The sequence below is a fragment of the Myxocyprinus asiaticus genome, chromosome 20, assembly GCF_019703515.2.
Source record: "Myxocyprinus asiaticus isolate MX2 ecotype Aquarium Trade chromosome 20, UBuf_Myxa_2, whole genome shotgun sequence".
NCBI lineage: Eukaryota > Metazoa > Chordata > Actinopteri > Cypriniformes > Catostomidae > Myxocyprinus > Myxocyprinus asiaticus.
The window spans coordinates 43,879,535-43,905,509 of NC_059363.1; the positions used below are offsets into that span (position 1 = coordinate 43,879,535).

Sequence of the window (25,975 nt, forward strand, 5' to 3'; positions counted from 1 at the left end):
CATGGAACTTAAAAGGAGATGTTAGGGAGGATGTTAGTTTTAGTCACCATTCACTTTTATTGTATGGAAAGTAAGATGCAGGTACAGTGAATGGTGACGGAGACACACTGCCTAACATCTCCTTTGGTGTTCTATGAAAGAGGCAAATTCAAACAGACTTGAGGGTGACTAATGACAGAAATGTCATTTTTGGGTGAACTGCCCTTTAACTACCTGTTAAAGCATTTGTTTAAGGTATCTGCCAAGAGCAAGAACATAAATGTAAGTCAACACATGACTGCATTACGTCTTTCAGGGAAACAAGTGACTGAAGAAAAGGGCTATGATGTAGACCAAGGGTACTCAAATTAAAGTTCCAAAAGGTCCGGTCTCTACATTTCCTTCCCAGCAAAGGTAGCGCTGAACGCACTTCATTCCCGCTTCAGAGAGAAATGTTTCTCTCTAGCACTGAACGCTATTTATTCCTGCTCCGCACGTGTATACACGTACGCTTACACAATCACTTGTGTCAGATAACTAGCACAAAGATTCAGAGCTCGGTCCAGATTTAATTGTCCTTCGGTCCGGATCCGGACCGGAGTCCGCCTATTGAGTACCCCTGACGTATTGTGTTCCCTTGAATTTATTCCTTAAATTTTCTTTAGTTGGTCTTTAAAAGGTCTTAAAAAAACATCTTAAATTTAGCTTCATAAAACCTGCAGAAACCCTGTTGAATGTATCGTAAATACACACAATTAAATAATATTTTCACACTTTTTGCTAAATCTGGCAAAATTACAGCTTGATTGGAAATGACGCCCCACAAAAATATTCTGCTCACAAATGACATCCCTTGTATCGTATTTCATCTCAAGCGTGCTCTTGACACTTTTGTCCACTTCGCTAACAAGTACACTAGGTTTTCGATAAACGTTATTAGGGGCAAAATTGTTAGAAAATTGAAAATGTTTGAAAAATTGATAGAAACCATTTTCATAAAATAAATATTGAAATGGTGTATTGTCTTTCACTCTTTGTTTAGATGATCATTGTTTTAAACATGTAATAGTTTATATTTTTATATTGAAAGTCTGGTTCTGGGACAAGGCCTAAACAGTAAAAATCTATGCATACTTGGGACATGAATGTGCTCAAAGTTGCAGAAACCCTCATATATAGTGTATGCCATATTTCATTTTAATACTGAAATTTGAGATATGGATTGTACGGTAGTTATATTATATAAAGCAGACATCTGTATGTGTGAAATAACAGCAGCTCATCTCTGCTGCAGCTCGTCTCTCCCACCCAAGTACCTTCATCATCAGCAGACAGTTTGCCATGGAGTACATCGCCCTGCTCAGACGAGACCTCCACAGCTGCAGCGACGCTGAAACACACAGCAGACAGAGAGACAGACTGTGAAAATGGATTTGGAAATGGCAGTTTTCCCCTCCTTTTCCTGGTTCCAAACACTCAATTATTTTGTCTGCTATGGGAATCACAGTGAATAAGAAAAGTCACTGGTCATCACACTTATTTTCCCTCTGTGGTTCACTGAAGACCTCCATCATCCAACCGTTCTGATCTCTTATGTGTGTGTGTGTGTGTGTGTGTGTGTGTGTGTGTGTGTGTGTGTGTGTACTGTACATAACTGTACATAAACACACTTCAGCTGATGCCTGATTACTGACACAGTGACCACAGCTAAACAGAGGAACTGCATCATCACGATTCCTCTTCTGGCTTGGCACATAAACAGACAACAATATTAAGACAATTTTTCTAAAGTACATCACAATTAAAATACAACAGCCCTGTTTCAAACCTAGTGAACTGCCTATATAGGCAGCATTCTAATGGAGACTCCAGTTACACCTGGTGTAAAGATGTGTTTCGGGCGATTCAATCACAAGTGGATGGCGCTACTACAAATAATGGTGTAAATGAAGTACATAACAAAGCAATAATCTGTCCTGATTCGTCCCGGACAGCTGCAAAGCCCCACCCACTCGCCTGTCAATCAACACTGTGCTAAAACAATAGTTTTAAACTTTGCTGGTTACATGCAGCTTTAAAAGAAAATAACCGTGCAACATTTTTTGGAAAAGCCTCATGCATATACAAGCACAACACTTTATGGAACGTCTTTGGTATGCAGTGACAGGTACTTCACTTGGAAAGAATAGTCTTCAAATAAATATACATGAATGTGTATCTTAAGTTAATTTAATACAGATACTTGACCAAAATGAGCATTAAACTATGAGCATTCCCCTTGAAACTTTTTTATTTGTATGCATCAATACATTGATGTAGAGTGGAATGTGTGTAGTAGTACTAGTCACAAAATCAGAGACCCTCCCCTCGACTAAAACAAGTAAATCACACAATGCATTGGAAACACATCATGTCAGGCAGAATTTTATCTTGCATAGTGTTTGGAGTATTCTTCATGTTTGGAGTGAGCCTATGATGACTTAAAATGCTGTCTGGGTAGGCAGATCACTAAGTTTTGGAACAGAGCTAAAAACTTGAGAAAAGAGGTGTCCACCCTCACCTAGATGAAGAAATCTTTATTAAAATCGAATAAAACATGTAATGAGTCTTTTTTCCTCTTTATCTTTATTCTGCATAGTCAAAATGCTGGCAAGCTGTGTTGAGTTATGCGAGACACTTGCAAGAACTAATGACTTTTATGGTGTCAATAATAGGGATTTAACAATCCATCAATGCGGAAAAAATGTATGGATAAAATAATGTAAAACCTGGCATGACAAGTAGAGTAGGCTGTCAAAGGCACCATATTTTAAATGAACAAAATCGCAAATTAGATTTGAGAACTGCAGCGAGGGGGAAGGTTTTCAGTGAATAACAACCTAAATTTCTGTCTGTTTCTTACACACAGCTATTGTATGACTTCAGAAGACTTGATATACAATGCATATTGTATGCAATACAATTTTTCTTTTGGAGATTGAAAAAGGTGGTCACTATGTACTGGCATTGCTTGCAAAAGTAATGTGTTAACGTGTTCCACAATTTCTGATTTTGTGATCCACAGAAAAAATAGGTTGGAACGAACTGGAATGAAGGTAAATAATGTACAGAAATAGCATTTTTGGGTGAACGATATCTTTCCAGTCAGTGTTGGGAAAGCTACTCTGAATCTGTAGAAATCTACAGTCAAGCTACTCTTTCAAATAAAAGTTTTTACGAAGCTACACGACAAGTTACTTACAAAAAGTTGCAAACTACATTGAAGCTATTTAAAAAACAAAATGCTTTAAAGGAATGTTCTGGATTCAATACAAGTCAAGCTCAATCAACAGCATTTGTAGCATAATATTGATTACCACAAAAATGTATTTTGACTCGTCTCTCCTCTTAAAAAAAAAAAAGCAAAAATGGAGGTTACAGTGAGGCGTTTACAATGGAAGTGAATGTGGCCAATTTTTGGAGGGTTTAAACACAGAAATGTGAAGTTTATAATTTTATAAAAGCACTTACATTAATTCTTCGTTTCAAACTCATGTATTATTTGAGCTATAAAGTTGTTTATATTGTCATTTTTATAGTCATTTTAGGGTTTTATTGTTTGGTGACACTACATCGTCATGGCAACGAAGTTGTAAAATTGGCTATTAGACAACACGGGACGTAACACTTTACACAGATGCGGTTAGTAGATTTTATCGCACTAAAATCATGTTAACACACATATTGTTTATGTCTTGTGTCTATACTTTGAAAAAGTGAGTATTTTAACATTCAAAAATTGGCCTCCAAGTACCTCACTTTAAACCATATTTGTGCTTAAAGAAAAGGTGGGACGAGTCGAAATAAATTTTTGTGCTAATCAATATTTTGCCACAAATGCTGTCGATTGAGCTTAGCTTGTATTGAACCCTGAACATTCCTTTAAGATATAAAGTTCTGATTGCAGAATTCAATAATATCACCTGTTAGTTATATATATTTAAGTTGAGTGTGGCAGGGCGGAGGGTGGGGCCGGGTCGTGATTCTACACACCCGGCTCCTAATCAGGCTGATTAGCCCGAGAGGGATAAAGGCCGACTGGAGACGGCAGTGCGACAGAGAGAGAGAGTTACGGACAGCTGTCCGACACCTGTGTGTGTTTGTGTCTTTTGGTTTAAGTCCATTATTAAACTATTATTTATATTATCAAGCCGGTTCTCACCTCCTCCTTTACACTGATGTGTTACACTGGTGCCGAAACCAGGGAAGGAGGAGGGATGCGGCTTAGTAGAGTCCTTGCCACTACCATCCACCCCAATGCAGCAGCCGCGGCCATCCGCCGGGGGACGGAGGAGCCGGGGGACGCGGCAGGGTCTGAGACCGCCGACCACGAGCGGGGAGGGTGTCCTGGCCGACCGCCTGGAGTGGGAGAACCGCTGCCAGGGGCGGGGAAGACCCTTCCGTCCACCGAAAACGCAGTGGGGTGTTCCGTCTGCCAGGGGCCAGAGGACTGCCTCCGATCCGCCCGGGGAGGCACGGCTGTCGTCCACCAGAGGGTGGAGGAGTGGCCGAGGACCGGACTAAGGCATATCGGAGAACCGGCAAGTGAATTTATTTTTTTCTCTCTCTCTCCTCTCTATCTCCCGCTGCCGCTCTGTGTTGGCCTTTTCCCTCTCTTTTTAAATGTTTTTGTTAATTTGGCACGATTGCCGTTACGGCGTGCAGGTGCCACATTTTTTTTTTGTTTCCCTCCCCTGATCCAGGTAGATGGGGATGACCTACCGGCAGATGTGACAAAAGATTGTGTTATGTCAGGTAGGAGTAACACATATGAGTTTATGACAGCCCACTGCTTTTAAGCATATTCTATTAAAACCCTAGTGAGTTGCCTTGTTGTCTACTGTCTATATAGACACCTTCTAAAGCAGCATCCAAACCAAACAGGAACCTCTTAAGTGACTGATTTGAAATGCTCTTCACAGGCAGAATCTGTTAACAGTCACTCACGATGTGACATGCACAAGAGACTTGTGATTGCAATAGACAATCTGATGTTAACCTGTTGCTAACAGCTAATATCCTAACAAGTATAAAAAAAACAAAGCACACACAAATACAGAGTGAAAATGTGCAAAATATTTTTGTAGATCCCTTTCAGTACTGAATCACTGCTAACATTTCCTTAAATGTAAAAATCTAGTTTTGCTGCCTACTGTTTGGAACAGTTTTCACATCAGAAGCCTAAAACTGTTGCATAGGTAGGCAGCTCATTAGGCTTTAGAACATGATGTCAAGTGAATGAGTGAGTCTTAAATGCACAGTCCTATGTATATTGGTTCACTGGCACTTAAACGCACCTCACAGGGGCAGCAGGGAAGGTTTAGAGAGGAGAAAGAGATGTCTGTGCTCTGTACCTTGTCTGTTCTGCTGTTTGAGGTTCACCATACTGCCGTCCTCAGCTAAACCCTCTTGCAGGTTACTCAGGATCTGTGAAGGGAACAGAAGTTTTATTGCACTAATTACAGCCACACTAATTGCATTGCTGCAGAGAATGTGCCGCCGCTGGGGTGGAGAGTTCAGTGTTCGACTGTGCTCACCTTCAGACAGACGCTCTTTATTCTGTGCAGGCGGTCCAGAGTTTCCTGCGGCTTCTGTAAGTACTGAGGGAGCTCAGCATGCAGGATACGCATAGAGAATGGCACCATTGAACCTAGAACGTCCAAGGCAGAGAGACGGATGACATAAACATAACATTTTAACGTCTTATTACTCTTTTATGCTATCTTATTTCACATTTTAGAATGTACATTTTCACAAGTTGAGTTTCACAACTTTTGCATACTAAAGCAACTTTAAGGCAAATTAACAGCAATATGCAAATGTTTTGCTCTTCTTTCTTTCTACATTTCTGTGTCTCAGGGCAGACTTACTGATCTAGCTATCTCTCTTAAGTCTTACACCATGTTAGCCAAAGTTTCTGCAAAATACCAACATATTTTTACTACATTTCTGTAAATTACTTCATATATTGTTCTAAAAGAGTTGCTTGCTTGTGCAAAACTTGCCACTACAATATCTGGTGAATGCTAATTTTTGTTCCTATAGACATATAGTATCAAAAGGGCTTTTTATACAACACTTAACCCCGTTTTACAGTAACATCTCCCTTTGGGTGAAGGGATAGTTCATACAAACATGAAAATTCTCTTATCATTTACTCACCCTCATGACTTTTTTCTTCTGCAGATACCAAATGAAGATTTAAAGTTGAATATCTCAGCTCTGAGCAAGTGAATGATGCAGAACTTTGAAGCTCTAAAAAGCACATAAAGGCAGCATAAAAGTAATCCATACGAATCCAGTGGTTTAATTTATTGTGGAGGCGAGGGCATGGTCGAGCGTTCGTCTGGAAGAGAGTAAGCGGTAAGTGTTCTCACCTGAGATGAATTGCTGGAAATTGCTTGTTTCTGTGTTCGCAGTGAGAGACGGGGGAAATAAAAGGGCGAGTCCTCAGAGTGTGAGAGAGAGAGCCCAGCTGACAAGCTGTTTGGGTGTTGGCCGTTGCCATTATACTGAACACTGCCCTGATTTAATTCCTCGCTTTTGGATTTATTATTTGCATTGGTTTACTTTTTCGCTGTTAAGCTTCAGATTAAAAGACAAAGTTAGAGTTTGAAAATCGCCGTCTCCCTCCTCCTCATTCCTATGAACTTGTTCCATCCATATCTTCAGAAGTGATACGATAGGTGTGGGTGAGAAACGGATCAATATTTTAGTCTTTTTTATTATAAATCTTCACTTTCACTTTCTTCTTTTGTTTTTGACGATTTACATTCTTCGTGCATATCGCCACTTGCTGGACTGGGAGAACTTATAGTTAAAAAGGTCTTAAATATTGACCTGTTTCCCACCCGCACATATCATATCACTTTTGAAGACATGGATTTAACAACTAGAGTCGTATGGATTACTTTTATGCTGTCATTATATGCTTTTTGAGCTTCAAAGCTTTGGACCCTGTTGACTTGCATTTTATGGACCAACAGAGTGGAGATTTTCTTCTAAAAATGTTGTTTGTTTTATGCAGACGAAAGTAATACACATCTGGGATGACATGATGAGGAGTAAATGATGAGAGAATTTAGATTTTTGGGTGAACTATTCCTTTAACCCTGGATTATTTTTATTTTATTTTTGTAAATAAAATTTTAACATTTTTCTCCCCAATTTGGAATGCCCAATGTGCTCTAGGTCCTCGTGGTGGCGTAGTGACTTGCCTCAATCCGGGTGGCGGAGGATGAATCTCAGTTGCCTCCGTGTCTGAGACAGTAAATCTGTGCATTTTATCACGTGGCTTGTTGAGCGTGTTACAGCGGAGACATAGTGCGTGTGGAGGCTTCACGTTATTCTTGGAGTGATGAAGAGGCAATAGTGTTTTTGTAGTATGTTTTAGAAGTATTAGCCTGGGTTAACAAAGTGTGAAAAGCCCTAGAAACTTTGGAGTTGGACTTTTTGGGGGACCTTTTGACTTAGGCCAATAAGCAACCACCTAGACAGACACCAAACAGAATACCATAGCAACTGCATAGCAATGCACTACAAACTATTTAGAACACCTTAGCAACCACATAGCAATGCTCTTGCAACCACCCTCAACAATGAAGCATTGTGGTGGCAAGTTTGGCACTGGCAAGCACCATTAAATCTGCTCTCACTTTATTTGTGTCTTTAACAACTATGGACTTGCATTAAACAATATAATATTTGCTACAATGTGCTTATTGTGTACGTATATGTTGTTCTGCGACACTATTGCAATATTTGCATTTGCTGCTAACTAGGTGGGGGTACAGGTAGGTTTAGGATTAGGTTTAGGAATAATGTAATTACATGCATGTACTACATACTGAAAGTATATTGTATCAAATGCTTAATTTTACACCTAATATAAAGTGGGTCCTCTCATTTAGACTGACACATCTGGGTACAGGTAATCTCCAAATTCTTAACATTTCCTTGCACTTGGAAATAGTTATCATCACTCCAGAATGTTTACCTCGTCTTCCGGGGTATACAGTCGGGTAGTATTCATAGTACAGGTTAGGATGATCCAGATTTCCAAAGGGTTCAAACTCCAGTTCAGCATTCTGAAAGAGGTTCAGCTTTACCAGAAGAGCCAGACGCACAAACCACAGCTGCAGAGAGAAAAAAATAAATCAACGTATTGAGCATTCTTTAACTTTATAATATATAAATGCTATATATTATGCATCACAGGCAAAAATGCCATGGAAAGTGACAAAAATGCCCCAGGTATTTCAAATGTGGGTAAAACAAATGAAACTGTAGTGCATAACTCTTTTTTTTTTTTTTTATCTGTTATCTAAAATTTGATTCATTCAAAATACTCTATTCTAGGCCTATCTAGTTACTGATTTAATGCATCTGCAGACACTTTAGCTATACAGTTCATAGCTACACTACAAAACATTTTAAGATTTACGTATTGAATCAAATTGAATTTTTAATTAAATAAAATATAAAAAACCATGATGGAATTTTGTTATGAATTGAAATGCATAAGTCTTTTTAATATACACTTAGGTTTAAGTCATTAAAACTCATTTTTAACCGTATCTTTTTGTGTTATGATATATTGTACATTATTTACAGCTCCTTTTGTAATTGATGTTGGATTGATTTTATAGATAAATGCTATTATTGTTCAGACAGTTATTCGATTTAATTGAAGTATCTGACATTAATGGATGACACACGCTATCTGTTTTTATGTAGCTAAAAAATATGCCCCTTAAAAAAGTTCTAGGGGGCCAAATATCACCCCTTAATAGCGAAGTTAAAGAGCAAAGTTTCAACAAAGAAACATTTGCAGGCATATGCGCTGAGCTACATGAGTTCGGTACATCAAAGTGAGCGAGTGCTTTGATTCGGCCGACCCTAGAGCCGCTGGGAGATCACTGGGTTTCTGTGGACTGAGTGGGTGTCAGGCCATGAGCTCTACACTGCTTCAGGGCACTTCACATGTTCAGCGCATCACTGTGGACAACTAGACAAAACTCCACAGAGCATTACTGAGAATGTATGAAAAAGAGCTGAAATTCCCATGTTTAGCATAAACAGTATGTGTTGTTTGACCAGTGCACTCCTGAGGGGATATGAAGAGATGTCACACTGACTAACTGTGTTTCTAGAATAATAATAATAAAAATAAAAAAACACACAACAAAAAGGGCTGTTTTAAAGAACCTCAAAATGGCTGTTTATGGGGTTTACATATCTGCTCTGAAAACGTATTGATTTGTTAACAATTATGTATGCATTATGAAATCTAAAATTTGCCCATGATATGGTTTAGTTTTATTCAGTTTGGTTATTTTGGAACAAATCATAATGATCTTCTTATTAACATTTGAGTCTTATATAGACAGTCACAAATGTTAATAAAGGGACAATAGAACACATCCATACTGGAAGTAGATTTGTGATCAGAATTAAGTGCCACATGGTCATGAATTATATTTTGGATAAGATCATTCATTTTGGACTCTTGTAGCCTCAATGTCTGTGTCTGTCAAAGTAAGGAAGGACTAAGAAATGTATCATTCTATTAAAAAAAAAATTAAAAAAATTTGGTGTCCTTGATATTTTTGTTATATAAAAAGCAATAAGGCAGTCAAGGCTGTGCTATAATCTGTATTTCAAACAATAACCTTTAGCCATGACAATATTCACAATATAGAACAGCCTCTACCCTGCTGTTTAAAATAAATACATACATAAAATAACATCTGAAATACATTTTTCCATCAGGAACCATACATTCAATACAAGATTGTTCAAATCTACTGTACAACTTTCACACTCCATATGAACAAATTGTTTATTATTGTTATTTGCACAGATACCAGTACTAATATTGATCATTATTATTATCCACCCAATACTAGACCAAAATATGCATGATTTGTTTAGTTTTATTGGCATAACAGCACACTTGAATAATAAGTAATTAAAAGTCTTTCCTAACGTAGCAGAATGAAATTGAAACTATTGAACCACTTGGATCTTGCATACGCCATGACCATAAACTGTCCGGACGATGTCATGCAGCGATGAATTGACGAGTTTTGGAAGTTAAGATGGAATACAGTGGAGAGATTCTTCTAAGTTATAGGAGTGTGTCTGAAGACTAAAGCAAAGCTTTATAGTTAAAAATACTTAAATATTGATCCTTTTCGCACCAAAAGCGATTGTATCGCTTTAGAAGACATTCATTTAACCGCTTGAGTCATATGAATGACGTTTAGTCTGACTGTCTGTTCTTTTTGGAGCTTCAAAAGGTTGGATCACCATCCACTTGCACTTTAAGGACCTACTGAGCTAAGATATTTTTCTATTTTTCTTCAAATGTGTTCTGCTGAAGAAAGTCATACACATCTGGGATGGCATAAGGGTGAGTAAATGATGAGAGAATTTTCATTTTTGGGTGAACTATCCCTTTAAATAACCAAATTCCATCATCAATGCCTTACATTTTCATTGCCTGATCAGTACATCACAATGCAATCATTTATGCACTTTTACACACTTAAACATTTAGGCGAGTTTTTCCATGCCACTGTTGACTTTGGCTTGCTCACTTTGCAAAGCACTACTCTTGTGAAGCTGCTTTGGAACAACATTGTGAAAAGCGTTAAACAAATGCCCTTAATTGAATTTAATTGGTTTTAAAACATGCTCTAGATGCTTCCCTCCCATGTCCTGAGACTATTTCTCCAATATTTCCCAGCTGTTTCACTCACCTGTAAGGAGTCTGTGGTGTGGTTGGTGGGCTGTCCGCTCTTGCCGTAGCCCTGACCGTGAGCTGTCAGCAGTCTGCCTGTCAAATCCACAGCTGCCCTCCAGTTCTTAGTGCTCTGTTTACCATGAGAGAAGATGAACGCATTAAACAAACAGCTGCTCACACAGGAGGAAGCGTGACAGAGATTCCTCAACCAGAATGAAGACAAGAACACTACAGTATAAGCATTTGCTTTACACGTCAGCTGCATTTACGTATAAGCCCACTTCATAAATCAATGGACTGCACTTTTTAAATCAACATCAAGATTTTAGGTTAAGATTTATATCAATGTATACAGTGTATGTTTTAGGTTGCAGACCATTCTCTCAGCATAGACCATTATAAACAGTGCTGTGAAAACCAGAGGCTTGGCGCATGACGTGGAACCCATGTTACTTCGGCACAGAATTCTCAGTTGTAAACCCCATAAGAAAACCCCAAATGTCTCGGTGATTAAAGTAGTTTAAAACCATATTAAACCACCCAAACCTCTAAACAGTATAGAAAAAGAAATCAGGAGAAAACATTTTTCCATGCACAGATATAAATTAGAAGGCTTTTCAGTCCACACATCACCAGCATTACATACATTTACCACAGATTAACAATAGTAACACTAACTATATTAACTATGGTATTTTGGCAGAAATCTATTCATACTATATTTTATCATATTATTATGTTTGCTTGACAAAGCCAACATACTGTTATTCTACAAAGTTGGTTTAGTTTTTTTTTTACTAACACTACGTCCTCCTAGGGCTTTCAAGCCACATCCACCAAACTTGGTACAGACCTTCAGACTGTTCTGGAACAGTGTGTGTAACAAGTCACTGGATCTGTCAGGAGGAGGAAGCGGGACTCGGCATATTCTTTTCTCAATGAAGTCTTTATTTACAATAAACAATGTGGCTTTTCAGCACACATACTTAAACGCACACACACACTCAGGAGTTTGAAGCGTAGCTCTCTCTCTCCTGCAGCGGTTTGTATTTCCCTTTTATCCTTCATGCGATGGAGCCACTGGAGTGAGGCGTGGTCCGAACAGAGGGTGAAAGCACACCCCAACAGATAGTACCAGAGGATAAGGACCACCCACTTGATGGCCAAACACTCCTTCCTCACTGTGCTGTACTTAGTCTCTCTCAGCGAGAGCTTTCGACTAATGTACGGCACTACTCCTCCTCCACTATCTGGGACATTTATTTTAAAAATAACTAAAAATAGCTAGGTCTTAGAATTTTTGTCCAGTATGTGATGCTGTTCTGAAACTGCTCAGGTGGTATCTGGGCATGATTGTTATCATGCAGGAAAGCGTTCAAGAGTTATAAGCCAAAAATAGCCATTTTTCTATCTCCTGCCCAGTAGGAGGCAGTGCGCCAAAACGCTACAGGTAACCTCAGGTCCTAATGGTGATGACACATACCAAGTTTAGTCCCAATCCCTCAAAGCGTTGCAGAGATACAGCCTCAAGTTCAATTTTGCGCATTCTTCGTCTAATTCATTGAAGCGCCATTTGAAAACGGTATGGTTTATCAAAATTCTGTGAATAACTTTTTGTCGTGAGTGCCTCTAGATGATGCAGACCAATTGTCATGCAAATCGGACAAAAAGTCTAGGAGGAGTTCGAAAAAGTAGGTTTTCAAAACATTTAAAAATGGCGGACAGGAAATTTGCTCGATCATAACATAATTGGTATCATTGTTCTCGGCATGAACCACGGAATCTATCAAGAACAGTCTCATGACAGTAGGCAAAAGGAGTCCCGAAACTTTTTGAGTCCCTTCAGAGCATGGTGCTAAAGACACATACCAAGTTTCGTAACGATACGCCAAGTCGTTCGTAAAATGCAGCATTTTATGACTAAATTAAAAATGGCCGACATCCAAAATGGACGACATAGGAATTGTTCATATCGTTGGACTCGCTATACCCCACTTAATCTAATGAGACCAATTTGATGATTTTATGACAAACTGTTCAGAAGTTATATGTAAAAATTAGCTTTTTTTCGTATCTCGTGACCACTAGGTGGCACTGTTCTGAAACTGAGCAGGCACCCTCTATTCACGGTGTCTATGACAAATAATAAGTTTGGTATGAATACTCTACAGCATTACGGAGATATACCCTCACGTCCATTTTGGCGTGCTCTTCACCGAATTTGTTGAAGCGCCATTCGAAAACGGTATGGTTTATCAAAATTCTGTGAATATTTTTTTTGTCGTGAGTGCCTCTAGATGATGCAAGCCAATTTTCGTGCAAATCGGACAAAAACCCTAGGACGAGTTAGAAAAATTGGTTTTTCAGAAAATTCTAAATGGCGGAAAAATTTTCATGACGGAAAATGCAATAGAATCGTCTTCAGCCTAGGAATCAGAGGGAAAAATTATTTTGTTTCTAAAACTCACGGTTCAAAAGTTATTAACATAAACGTGAGTGCAAATTTGGGCAGCTGGTGGCGCTAGAGGGTTTGAGGTAGAGACGCCAAATTTGCTGTATTAACACATTTGACTATCCTCTATCTGTGTGCCAACTTCCCCGCAAGCTGTTCTATGGGCTGCCATAGACTCAACAGCGGAATAATAATAATAGTAATAATAATAAGAAGAAAACTAACAAAAACAATAGGAGTTTGCCCCTTTGGGGCTTGACCCCTAATTAGGTGTTAACCTTCTACAGATGTTAACTGAGTTAATCAGTGGATCAACTTCATCCCTACTTAAAATGATTGCTTTACTGTCAAATGTGCATTTTAATGGAACAAAATAAGCAGTATTATTCATATCTGTGCTTATTTGTGCAATACAATAATATCACTATTTTATTATTTCTGTTCTTACATTTTTTATTTTATAGGCCCCAGAGCCCCGACCAGGGCCACCACGCTAAAATGTTAGTCTGGAGTTCCGCAGCACATGCAGGTCAGTTAAGGACCATCAACTGTTTAGATCAGTCTGATATGGGCCACAAATTTAAAGGTCATGTGAACAACCTTACAAAAAATGGATTAGAGCAGAAATTTGGAATGGGGAACTTTGGCCTGCAGTGCAAGTGTAGCCTTAGAGGGGATGCTGTTTATTAGCATTTTATTCCACATTTGTTCATCTCTCCAATTTATGAAACCCTTGTGGGCTCTTCTTATTTAATAATGCTTTCCCATTACAAATTACACTATCAGCATAACAATTTAAGTTAATTTAATACATACATAATTTACAATACATAATTTCAGAATTTCTTTGTATTTGGTATGTCTCTCTTTTGCTTTAATGACAGCATGCACTCAAGCTGAAATCTAAAAATGATCTTGATCTTCGGCATGATTTGAGAATGTTCCAAAAAGCAACATGTGTACTTCAAAAGGAAGCATGGACACCTGACCTTATGAAGGGGTTAATATGGTCAGTGTCACAAATTTGCTTATCTGATTAATTACCTATATAGTGCAGAATCTTAAATATTTCTTCTTCATTTTATGTCTAAAAGATTCCTTATTTGAAATTATTCAAAATGTAAAAAATTGCTTGCAGAATTTCTGATGTTTGGACCCTACTGTATACTCCCGTCAGCATTATAGCTTCCTCTCTCACTCAAGCTCCCTCATTCTTTCCTTCTGCTCTCTTTTTCTCTCGTCTGTCTGAGACCCCAGTGGCTCTACATCTTCATTAGAGGAGGAAATGAAGCCGAAAAGCACCGGAAGGAAAGTGGGGAAAGTAGCCACTGCCAATGAGATACAACATAACAGAAGTCAATGGCAGGGGAATTGAGGGTGCTTCCTGATGTACTGCACATTTAGGGACCCTCAAAACACACCAGGGATTCTATTTGCACTTTATAAAAGGACAAGCCAATGCAATGCTGCTGCTACAATGCAGAGAATTCCATAAATTAATTAAATGCAAAAAGACTTTCATATAAATCAATCAAATCAAATCAAATCACTTTATTGTCACTCAACCATATACACAACTGCAACAGTGGGTGAAAGTCTTGGTTGCAGTTCCGAGCAACATAGCAGTCATCATGACAGTTACGAGACATATACCAATCTACAATAAACATCAGATTTACACAACACAATTTACAAAACTAATATACCCATAATTACTCACAATATACAAATAATAACATTCAATGTACACTATACAATACACACAATATAGAATACACAGTATTCAATAAAAATAATATATATATATATTTGCAGTAAGGTTGTATAGTGTTGTATTGTCATTCAGGCTGTCAGTTGATAGTCAGTTGCCAGTGTGTTGTTAAGAGAAATATACTTATTACAGTCCAGTGTGAGATTAATAAAGTGCAGTGCTGATATATGTTGATCATGAGCGATCAAGAGTTCAAAAGTCTGATTGCTTGGGGGAAGAAGCTGTCATGAATTCGGCTGGTGCGGGTCCTGATGCTGCGATACCACCTGCCTGATGGTAGCAGTGAGAACAGCCCATGGCTCGGGTGGCTGGAGTCTCTGATGATCCACCAAGCTTTTTTCACACACTGCCTGTTATATATGTCCCAGAGGGAGGGAAGCTCACCTCCGATGATGTGTCTGGCAGTACACACCACCCTTTGCAGGGCTATGCAGTTGAGGGTGGTGCTGTTGCCATATCAGGCAGTGATGCAGCCAGTCAGGATTCTCTCTACAGTGTTGGTGTAGAACCATGTGAGGATGCGGTGGTTCACTCCAAACTTCCTGAGCCATCTCAGGAAGAAGAGGAGCTGATGAGCCTTCTTCACAACAGCCTCAGTGTGGACGGCCCATGTGAGTTCCTCAGTAATGTGGACTCTTATCCATAAGATGCTATATCTATAAGGTGCACTTGGTATAATTTTCCTGATTTAATAAGTTTTACTTCTCAATATTTTTTTTATTTTTATTTTATGTGTAACATCATAACCACTCACAGGAGAAGAAGACTCCAGTAAGTAACTTTGTAAAAGCTGTTTTATTCTACATGTAGAGGGTCCTCTTATGGGGGCAGCCATGTTAGGATCACATGACCAGCTAAAACACAACTCCCTTAATCTCAGTCACATTCACTCAGCGATTAAATGCAAAAGTAATGTGGTGTAGTGTTCAAATCAATTTATAAATAAAACTATTAATAATGTAAATTATACATAGACATAGGGCCTACTCACATTAAACAAATGTCAGCCTACATGTTTACATGTTTTTTGTAAATCTTTGTAAATAGAACCTTTTGGGCATTAAGGGTTCTTTGGAGCTGAGTAAACAACCCTAGGGTTCTATCCAGAACCCCAAAGAACCTTTTTTTTCTAAGAGTGTGTTTCATAGTTCATAACAAAAGCCTGCTTTCGTTTTCCAGTCTCCAGTGTGTTCACTCGCATCGGCGTATGTTTTTAGCGGATAATGTGATGTTTAGTGTATTACATTTGTAAGAAAAAAAAAATCTTTTGATGAAAATGTCCTTTACATTTTTCCATATTTTGTCATGCCATGTTCATTAATTTTAGCCAGTTCTACTCTGACTAAAATGGCATTTAATTTTAATTAACAGAAAGTTGATGATAATGTGCTAAATGACAAAAAGTGTGTCAAACCGTAACAGACCAATCTTTAATCAAATATGCAAACATTAAAAAAAAAAAAAAAAAATGCACAAGAATTGATTAATTTAAACATATATCAAACATATAAAAGATACAACAAAATACAACTGTCCTTGTAAACAGCTGAGCTCCTGAAATAATAGCATATAATGAATATAGTGAAGTATTAGCTACATTTTTCAAGTTTTATAAGTTATTTTATTCTGAATACTTCATGCTTTAGGGACTGTGATTAATTTCCCGTGTTTTAGCCAGTTTAGGATATTTCATTGCGGGTAACGCATTTTTACAGAAACAGTGTTTTCACAGTGCATGTTATGCATTATGACTACCACATAACTTAATTCAATTTCACCTGTTCTTCACTTCATTGTCTGTGCAGATGTAAGATGTATTATTATTATATATGTCGTGGATATAATGATTAATCTCATGTTTCTGTTCATGCAGCTCAAGCGTGGAAATGCCCAACATACTGGATTACTGGATTAGAAGATGAATCAATTCTTTCTAGATATTTCTTCATCTAAAACCGATGTTTTCCTTGATGTTTCTTTTTCTGTTTATATCTTGCAGTATTAGTCATTCTGAAGTGTCTTTTTCATCTCGTCTTCTTTATCATTGAAAACACAAAGAAAGAATACCTGTCAAAACTACGTTTCTATCCAAGGATTAAAAAAAGTTTTAGCGCATCAAATTATAGCTGATGGAAACGCAAATTACTGCTAAAATTTCACAAGTGTCGACATAATATTTTTCCGTTAAACTCTAGCGCATTAACTCTATGTCGATACTTCAAATGTCATGAAAAACTGGTTTGGAAACACTTTTTTTTTTGCAAAAATGTAGTGTCACATGACAGAATTTACCCCAATCGTTAGCCTGTGTTAATCATGACGACAAGGTATACATCCTTGAAAGAAATTTTTTGTACGTGATTATAGATTGACCTTAATGGCATATAGATCCGGTGCTGCAAACATGACACTTCCAGGAGTGCCAACACAAATATCTCTCATGTACCGGTCATCGACAAGTGCACGGAGAACAAATGAATGGCCACTCTTTGCAATTAATTTAATCGCGGTAGCCATCCATTTATTTATTAATGTTGCTTTTCCACACCATTCAAAATAATAGATGGCAGTCATGGAATTAGCCCACAATACAAAAAACTATTTCTGTGCACAAAGATGTTTTAAATTAAAAATAAATACACAATACTAGGAGAAAAGCTTCAGTGTGCTTTTTTTGGAATACTAACAGCCCAATTATATAAAATTATTGTTTATACTTTTGAAAAAATCCTGGCAAAATTCAGCAGTATTAAATTAAATAAATTACCAAATGAATAAAGCATTAAATAAAATAATTAATTACCAAATGAAAAAAAGAATATTTTTAGACCTATGTACTTGCCTTTTTTTTTACACAAACATAATTTAGCCATACCCTGTTCTGTACACGAACAAAGTCGGCTGAATGACATCCTCAGAATTTTCTAGACTTTTTTCAAGACTATAAACTATCAGAACTATTTGTCCAATGACGAGTTGACTTTCAGAAAACGAGCTTTTGAACATTTTAAAACTTTTAAATATTTTAAATCTAACCCTTTTTTACCTCGGATCGCATTTGCTGACTTCTTCAGAAAATGTAAATTGCATTATGACATTAAATTAAATTTTCGATGATAATCGAGTTCAGTTGGTCGTTAAAAGTTGCTGGACAAATATGCGGGTAATGCAGTTGTGATGGCAATGCTTTAGATTAGGTGATTGTTCAAAATAGCCTATTATATATCAGGAATGTATCATATATGTAAACCCTGATATTACACCGCATCAATGTTTCTTTAATAGTTGTGCACACAGCATATACACATCGATGGATGGTCCTTATACTAAGATCGAAAATTTCCCCACTACTTGGTGCAGGTTGCCAGCTTGAACAGGGCCATGACGATTTGCTTTCAGGTCGGAACCGGTGGCAACCTGCGATAGGCGCAACATCAGGACCAATATTACAGTCCTATCAGAAGGGCAACTGCTCCCTATCCTCGTCTTCTGACTGCATTTATTTGTGAAATTAAAATGACAGTAAGCTGGCTAAATTCAATTAACTGTCTCATTACTCTCCCCATTTTACCAAAACTCCAGAGGAAAAAAATTAGGACATCTGGGAGGCGAATTAGCGATAAACGCACATTTCTGTATGGAAACGACTTAAGGGCAGATTTCTTTTGCGATAAAGCAAAACTTATGCGACAAAGTGTTTTTTAGGCATGACGTCATCACGCACACCATTTTTATCGATACAAATCCATTTGAATGGAAACAGGCAGAAGACTGCAAATTTCCCGTCAAACTTTTTTTTATACATTTACACTTTGTCGATAACAAAATAGCACGAAAAGTGGATGGAAACTAGGTTAATGAACATTTTCGTCAGTAATTTCACTGACGAGGTAAACACTGGCTAAGCATTGGTCATTCCGTTACACCACAACCAACGTCACAACAAAACTTCTAAAGTCTTATCATCTAAACACTTATGGACTGCATCGAGAGAAAGACTAGGTCTTGTGTGGGCAAAAAACAAACTAGAGAAACAGTATTTGTCATAGCTGGAGAGGAAGCCAGGATGGTGCAGGGAGAATTGGTGAACAGGTGCAAACAAACAGACTGATCCAGAGCCAGAAATAATTACTGGAGACCAGTATGAAGAGGAAAAGAGCCAGACAAAACGAGGAGAGATACCAGACAAAGGAAATCAGGCGGGTCTGAAACATCAGTGTTCTATACTGCAGCAGAATGAGTGTTGTCTCTCTCAGGTTCAGATGAGTGGCAGATGCTGTGCTGAAATTGAAACTCTTTCCTCTGTTGGAGCAGCTTTCACTCCACACACTAGCTGCACAGAGGATTTACTTACTGGATGTGCTTCTGCAACATTACCTTATTATGTTGGCTTGACCAAAATGTGTTGGGGCTGTTATAGGGAGGCAGTCACATTATGTGAACTATGTAGGCTCCTGGCCACCAACTGTAAATGCCCTTTCACACCAAGAGCGATGCAGAACAGCGAGACGAATCGCCAACAAATGGCCCCCTCACAACAAAAGTGTAACGGCTGTTTCACATTGCAAGCTTGAGCAAGATGTGTATGAAGCTACAGCGCAACTACATCGTAACTACAGCTGCAGACATGCGTGTGTGACTTTCTTCTGTGAAACATATTGGAATGTCCAAACTTCTCTTTTCCATACAATGAAAGCATATAATGTCCATGCATATTTCTTTCTTTATTTTTTTTAATAATAATTACATAGTAATTATTTTGGATGCAAAGGAATCAATTACAGTGAGTTTCTCGAAGAGACGTAATGAAAATGGGCTCCTCGCAAATACAAAAGCAAATACAAACACACATTCTCCTCACCCGCATACTGTATAAACAGACCTGATGTGCATGTCATGTAGCTCCACAGTCAAGGGTAATATGATTTAGCATGCATGAACAAGCCAGTTCGGCTATCCTGTCCATGGCTACAGGCCAGTAAATATACTGTCTTTACATTCATACACAAACAACACTACAGAGCTTCACCCTTCTCATTGTTACTGGTTGCGGGTCAGTGGCGCTTCACATTCTGATTGAACACAACAAAATTAAGCTCTGTAGTTTAAATTGCCCCAGAAGAAATCCACACAGAGGTAGTGAACTAGAAAATTACAGCGTATTTACATATTAGATACCCTTGAAAGGCTTCTTGAAATGTTTCAGTACATTTAGAAAAAAATCTTGGCTGTTTAAGGGCGACAGTATGCGCTGGACCTGAACCTTCACTATATACAGAGGAGCGAATTCACTAAACAGTTGCGTCACTTTAGCCTGTGGTATTTCAGTACAAAAACCTGTGTTTTATTCACTAACCATCAGCAATCTAGTTTAGCAGAGTATTTAAATTAAGTCATTGTCATTCCTTTCCTCGCTTTTATAGATTGGGCTTCATTCACAAAAATTGCCCGGCACAATTTACCTCGCGTTATTATGGCCAGATGTAAGCAGGCAGTAAACAGAATTTTATTGAATTAAAAATAAAAAAAAAGATTAGTTTGTGTACACTTTCTATTGTTATGGCCCTGGGCGGTGATACTGCTTTTTGTCCACCAGATGGCATGGTTTCTTCCAGGGTGGAGTTTAGGAGCTGGTGTTCTGAATTACCTGAAATAAGAGCTGGAATAAGCAGCCATAAAAAAGGCCCATCTCTCCAGTGTGGTTGCCTCTCCTCGCCAGCACCTTGGTTTGTTTGCTTTTTTCTGATTTACTGTTCTTTCTTTTTCTTTAAATTTTTTTTACTTATTACATACTTTGATTATGTTACTTTGACTTTAAAATAAATAATATTTTTTGCTTAAATATTATCAATGTGTGGCCTCCCCTTCATGTTACTCTGCCTTGAGCCGGGTGGTTTGTAACACTATGGATCATATCAGCAGTAATTCATCAATGAATGATCAAATGACAGAGAAGAGCATTATATATATATATATATATATATATATATATATATATATATATATATATATATATATATATATATACACATTATATCCAGATGCGCTTTAGTCAAGGCACCTTCGGCAAAAGTTAAGCCTGAAACATACTCTATGCAAGTACGTAAACAGACGCATCTTACTACGTAAGCTTGATTTCATGCCTCAGTGCATTCTGAAATGTGTCAAAGTGCAATTCTAATGCATTATGACATTGCCGCAAGGGACCCTTTAGCGAGATTAGTGTAAGCTGTACACTTCCACTGTGATTTTTCTTTTTCAAGTCAATTACTATCATGGCGGCGCAACAGTTTGAAGAGAATATTGCTGATCAAGTAGGTTTAAGTCAATATTTTTATAGCAATTAACCTGAATAATAACAAATTCATTTTAATGGCACTTGACATTTGAAGATTACTCTATCAACCCCTTATGCTTGTTCAACCAGACCAAGTGTTCACATCTGCATTCACTTACTTGGGTAGAGGATATTTCGGCCTAAGGTGTCTGGATCACAGTAGTGAGTGATGCTGTGCAGTGCCTCCAGAGTGTGTCAGATCACGGTGGTCTGCTGCGTCCTCTGCTTTATAGCGCTCAGACACGACCCTGCAAGATTGGAATTGCGCGTGCAAATTGCATTCAGCACAGATTTTGTGGGCACATTTGCGCCGTTGCCTGATCTGCATAGAACCTTTAATGAATCGGGCCCTAAACCAGCGCAGAAAGTGAAGTTTAAGTATAAGTGAAGTTCAACATCTTTGGCATTAGAGCTCATGGTTCAATTGGCACTGCTAAACTACAGGCTACAGTACATTAATTATTCATGCTTGCATACTAAGGGTAGAAATACGCATGCATGCTCTTAAACACACAAATCCTTGTCTTTCATTGAAGGACATGGGCACAGCAGGACAGGCAGTGTATCTCAGGCCTGTCTGTGTGTATCTGACAAAGGCAGATCAGTGAGGCATTCATTTTGGGCCCCTGGGGAACCACAGCTGGCACTTCATTCTGCCCGACACAACACTGAACACACACACACAAACACACACACCAACACAGCAACACTGCCACTTCACCAGAGTAACACGCACACAAAAACCCCTCCATTAGTGCACATAATCAGTTTCAAATAGGTCTGCAACTAATGATTATTTTGATAATCGATTAATCTAACGATTATTAGAACGATTATTCGACTATTCTGTGATTATTACAACGATTAATCATTAGCTCTTAACCGATTATTCAGCTTGAGCGCCAACTTAAAAGGTTGTATTAAACATGCTTACTAACAATAAAGAGGACAAAATCATCTTTTAAAAATACCTCTAAATGACATTCACTGAATTAAATGGGAAAAAAAAAATATTTTTATTAAGCTTAATTCCGTAAAGAAATTCACTGCAAAAAATCCTATTGTTATCAAGAGTTTTTGTCTTGTTTTCCATTTAAAATTGTCTAAAAATCATTAAAACAAGATACATTTACTTGAGAAGCAACATGTGAGATATTTAGACTTGCTTTCAGAGAATAATATAAAAGTAAAGACAAAATATACTTATATTCAAGATCTATTCTCTAAAAGCAAGTCTAATTATCTTACAGGTGCATCTCAATAAATTAGAATGTCATGGAAAAGTTCATTTATTTCAGTAATTCAACTCAAATTGTGAAACTCGTGTATTAAATAAATACAATGCACACAGACTGAAGTAGTTTAAGTCTTTGGTTCTTTTAATTGTGATGATTTTGGCTCACATTTAACAAAAACCCACCAATTCACTATCTCAAAAAATTAGAATATGGTGACATGCCAATCAGCTAATCAACTCAAAACACCTGCAAAGGTTTCCTGAGCCTTCAAAATGGTCTCTCAGTTTGGTTCACTAGGCTACACAATCATGGGGAAGACTGCTGATCTGACAGTTGTCCAGAAGACAATCATTGACACCCTTCACAAGGAGGGTAAGCCACAAACATTCATTGCCAAAGAAGCTGGCTGTTCACAGAGTGCTGTATCCAAGCATGTTAACAGAAAGTTGAGTGGAAGGAAAAAGTGTGGAAGAAAAAGATGCACAACCAACCGAGAGAACCGCAGCCTTATGAGGATTGTCAAGCAAAATCGATTCAAGAATTTGGGTGAACTTCACAAGAAATGGACTGAGGCTGGGGTCAAGGCATCAAGAGCCACCACACACAGACATGTCAAGGAATTTGGCTACAGTTGTCGTATTCCTCTTGTTAAGCCACTCCTGAACCACAGACAACGTCAGAGGCGTCTTACCTGGGCTAAGGAGAAGAAGAACTGGACTGTTGCCCAGTGTTCCAAAGTCCTCTTTTCAGATGAGAGCAAGTTTTGTATTTCATTTGGAAACCAAGGTCCTAGAGTCTGGAGGAAGGGTGGAGAAGCTCATAGCCCAAGTCGCTTGAAGTCCAGTGTTAAGTTTCCACAGTCTGTGATGATTTGGGGTGCAATGTCATCTGCTGGTGTTGGTCCATTGTGTTTTTTGAAAACCAAAGTCACTGCACCCGTTTACCAAGAAATTTTGGAGCACTTCAGGCTTCCTTCTGCTGACCAGCTTTTTAAAGATGCTGATTTCATTTTCCAGCAGGATTTGGCACCTGCCCACACTGCCAAAAGCACCAAAAGTTGGTTAAATGACCATGGTGTTGGTGTGCTTGACTGGCCAGCAAACTCACCAGACCTGAACTCCATAGAGAATCTATGGGGTATTGTCAAGAGGAAAATGAGAAACAAGAGACCAAAAAATGCAGATGAGCTGAAGGCCACTGTCAAAGAAACCTGGGCTTCCATACCACCTCAGCAGTGCCACAAACTGATCACCTCCATGCCACGCCGAATTGAGGCAGTAATTAAAGCAAAAGGAGCCCCTACCAAGTATTGAGTACATATACAGTAAATGAACATACTTTCCAGAAGGCCAACAATTCACTAAAATGTTTTTTTTATTGGTCTTATGATGTATTCTAATTTTTTGAGATTTTGTGAATTGGTGGGTTTTGTTAAATGTGAGCCAAAATCATCACAATTAAAAGAACCAAAGACTTAAACGACTTCAGTCTGTGTGCATTGAATTTATTTAATACACGAGTTTCACAATTTGAGTTGAATTACTGAAATAAATGAACTTTTCCACGACATTCTAATTTATTGAGATGCACCTGTATATTATGATTCAATAAGTCACGAGTCATCACGTTATAATCTAGCTGCATTAAGCGTGCACGCTTGAGGGATGAGTGTCCCCGCGACAGAGTGTGCATCAGCCGGGTGCAGTTTCAACACTACGCGCAACTCAGAGAAGTGCCAGTTTTGGAGTTTGTAGTTATTTATGATCTGCTTCCATATTATTTGAACTTTAATAAAGCTATAACGCATTAAATATAACTGCACTAAAGATGTAACGCCGGGGTGTTTCCTTTAAAGAGCTCCAGCTCCGCTTATTCCACAACGAGAGTGCTTCTGTATTTACATATTTGGTATTTTTGTATAATAATTCCCTCATACTTTGCGATCTACATCACCTGAAGCTGTTTGGAAAGTTTAGAGTGAATCTGGACTGGAAGTTTTCCAGTCTGTTCTAATCCCAAAAATGTAAGCATTTAGTGATTTTTTTTCATTGTTCTGAATATTGGCTACAAATGTATATAAAACGCTGCACATTCACAGAATGTTTATATATATATATATATATATATATATATATATATATATATATATATATATATATATATATATATATCACTGAAGACCACTGTACATCTGCTAAGACTTCTTAAGGCCCCAGCACACTTACGGAGAAGTTCTACTTCGTTAAGAGGTAAAAAGAAGTTGAGCAACGACATACTGTTTGCGAGCATTTACATATGAGGATGCTCAAGACTACATGTAAAACATCAACTAATATGACATTAAAATGTTTTAATAAATGACTTCATGCTAATTCTATGAACAAAATTCACACGAGATCAGTAAAAGAAGCTGTTTTAACCACTCTGATGATTTAAAGTAATATATATGCAGTAGATAATGTGTAAATTGTCATGTTTACATTCTGCATTCATGGCGCTAATGCGCTAACACGCTATACGCGGCCATAATATGCACCGTTTACATTTTGTTATTGTAATTTATGATGACACTGACACTACTGCAAAGATGCGTGTATAAAACAGTGTAAATGGGTAGAATACAGACAAAAGAATGATGATAGGCATATCTACCTTTGGGTAAATGTGTGAATGGATTTTGGCTGCAGATGGCACATGAGTGAAGCAACATATAAAACAGAGTGAATGGGCACTAAGGAGTATTTGAGAAGATTTGATTCCTTTTGTAGATTAATTAAACCAAAAAAAAATTGCATGGCATGTTCTTGGAAAACGTGTCTATGTGAACGTTCATACAGATGTAGGTCAATTTTCACCAGCTCGCTAATAACTGCACGCCATTTTGTTCATGTTGACTGATCTTAACTGACTGAACCGGAATTAGCTGTGGGCCTCAAAGTAGGTGGAGCTCCAGGTCACACCTACTCATGGCGTGGGCCAATGTCAGTAAGAAGGTGTTTAGCAACTGGTACAACGTTTTCCTTAAAGGTGCTGTAAGCAATTTTTTTCATGTAAAAGTATGCAAAAAAATGTTCCTACTCCCTTAAAGATATTAATGAAATAAGTGTCCTGTGACAGCTGTAGAATTTGTAAACAGTAAACAAAAATGTGTCTGCGAACCGCGGACATTGACGCTTTTCACCTGTCAATCATTTTGATCATTCCCATAGTGTTGTATTTGATGCGGATCATTGAGGCTATAATTCATAATGTTTGTCGGTTTAGGGTGCTATTGTGCCACTGTTGAATTTGACAGCCACAGGAACAAACAATGCTGCTCTTTTGCTCGGTTTTGGTCTCAAAAATGTCTTTGGAGAGAGGGGTTCTGGAATTCAACAGCTCAGTCATGTGAAAGCTTCAGAACGCTAAAATT

General features: G+C 38.0%; 1 protein-coding gene across 1 annotated transcript in view; it reads right to left on the minus strand.

The window, feature by feature from the left end:
- Nucleotides 1-25,975, minus strand: part of LOC127410937 (trafficking protein particle complex subunit 12-like) — a 57,760-nt gene that overhangs the window by 18,157 nt on the left and 13,628 nt on the right. Inside the window, exons 4-8 of the mRNA XM_051646211.1 lie at nt 10,782-10,895; nt 8,015-8,153; nt 5,556-5,668; nt 5,373-5,445; nt 1,296-1,369 (exon numbers count right to left, since the gene is read on the minus strand). Of these exons, the coding sequence (XP_051502171.1) occupies nt 1,296-1,369; nt 5,373-5,445; nt 5,556-5,668; nt 8,015-8,153; nt 10,782-10,895 (513 nt within the window). The remainder of the gene's footprint in view (nt 1-1,295; nt 1,370-5,372; nt 5,446-5,555; nt 5,669-8,014; nt 8,154-10,781; nt 10,896-25,975) is intronic.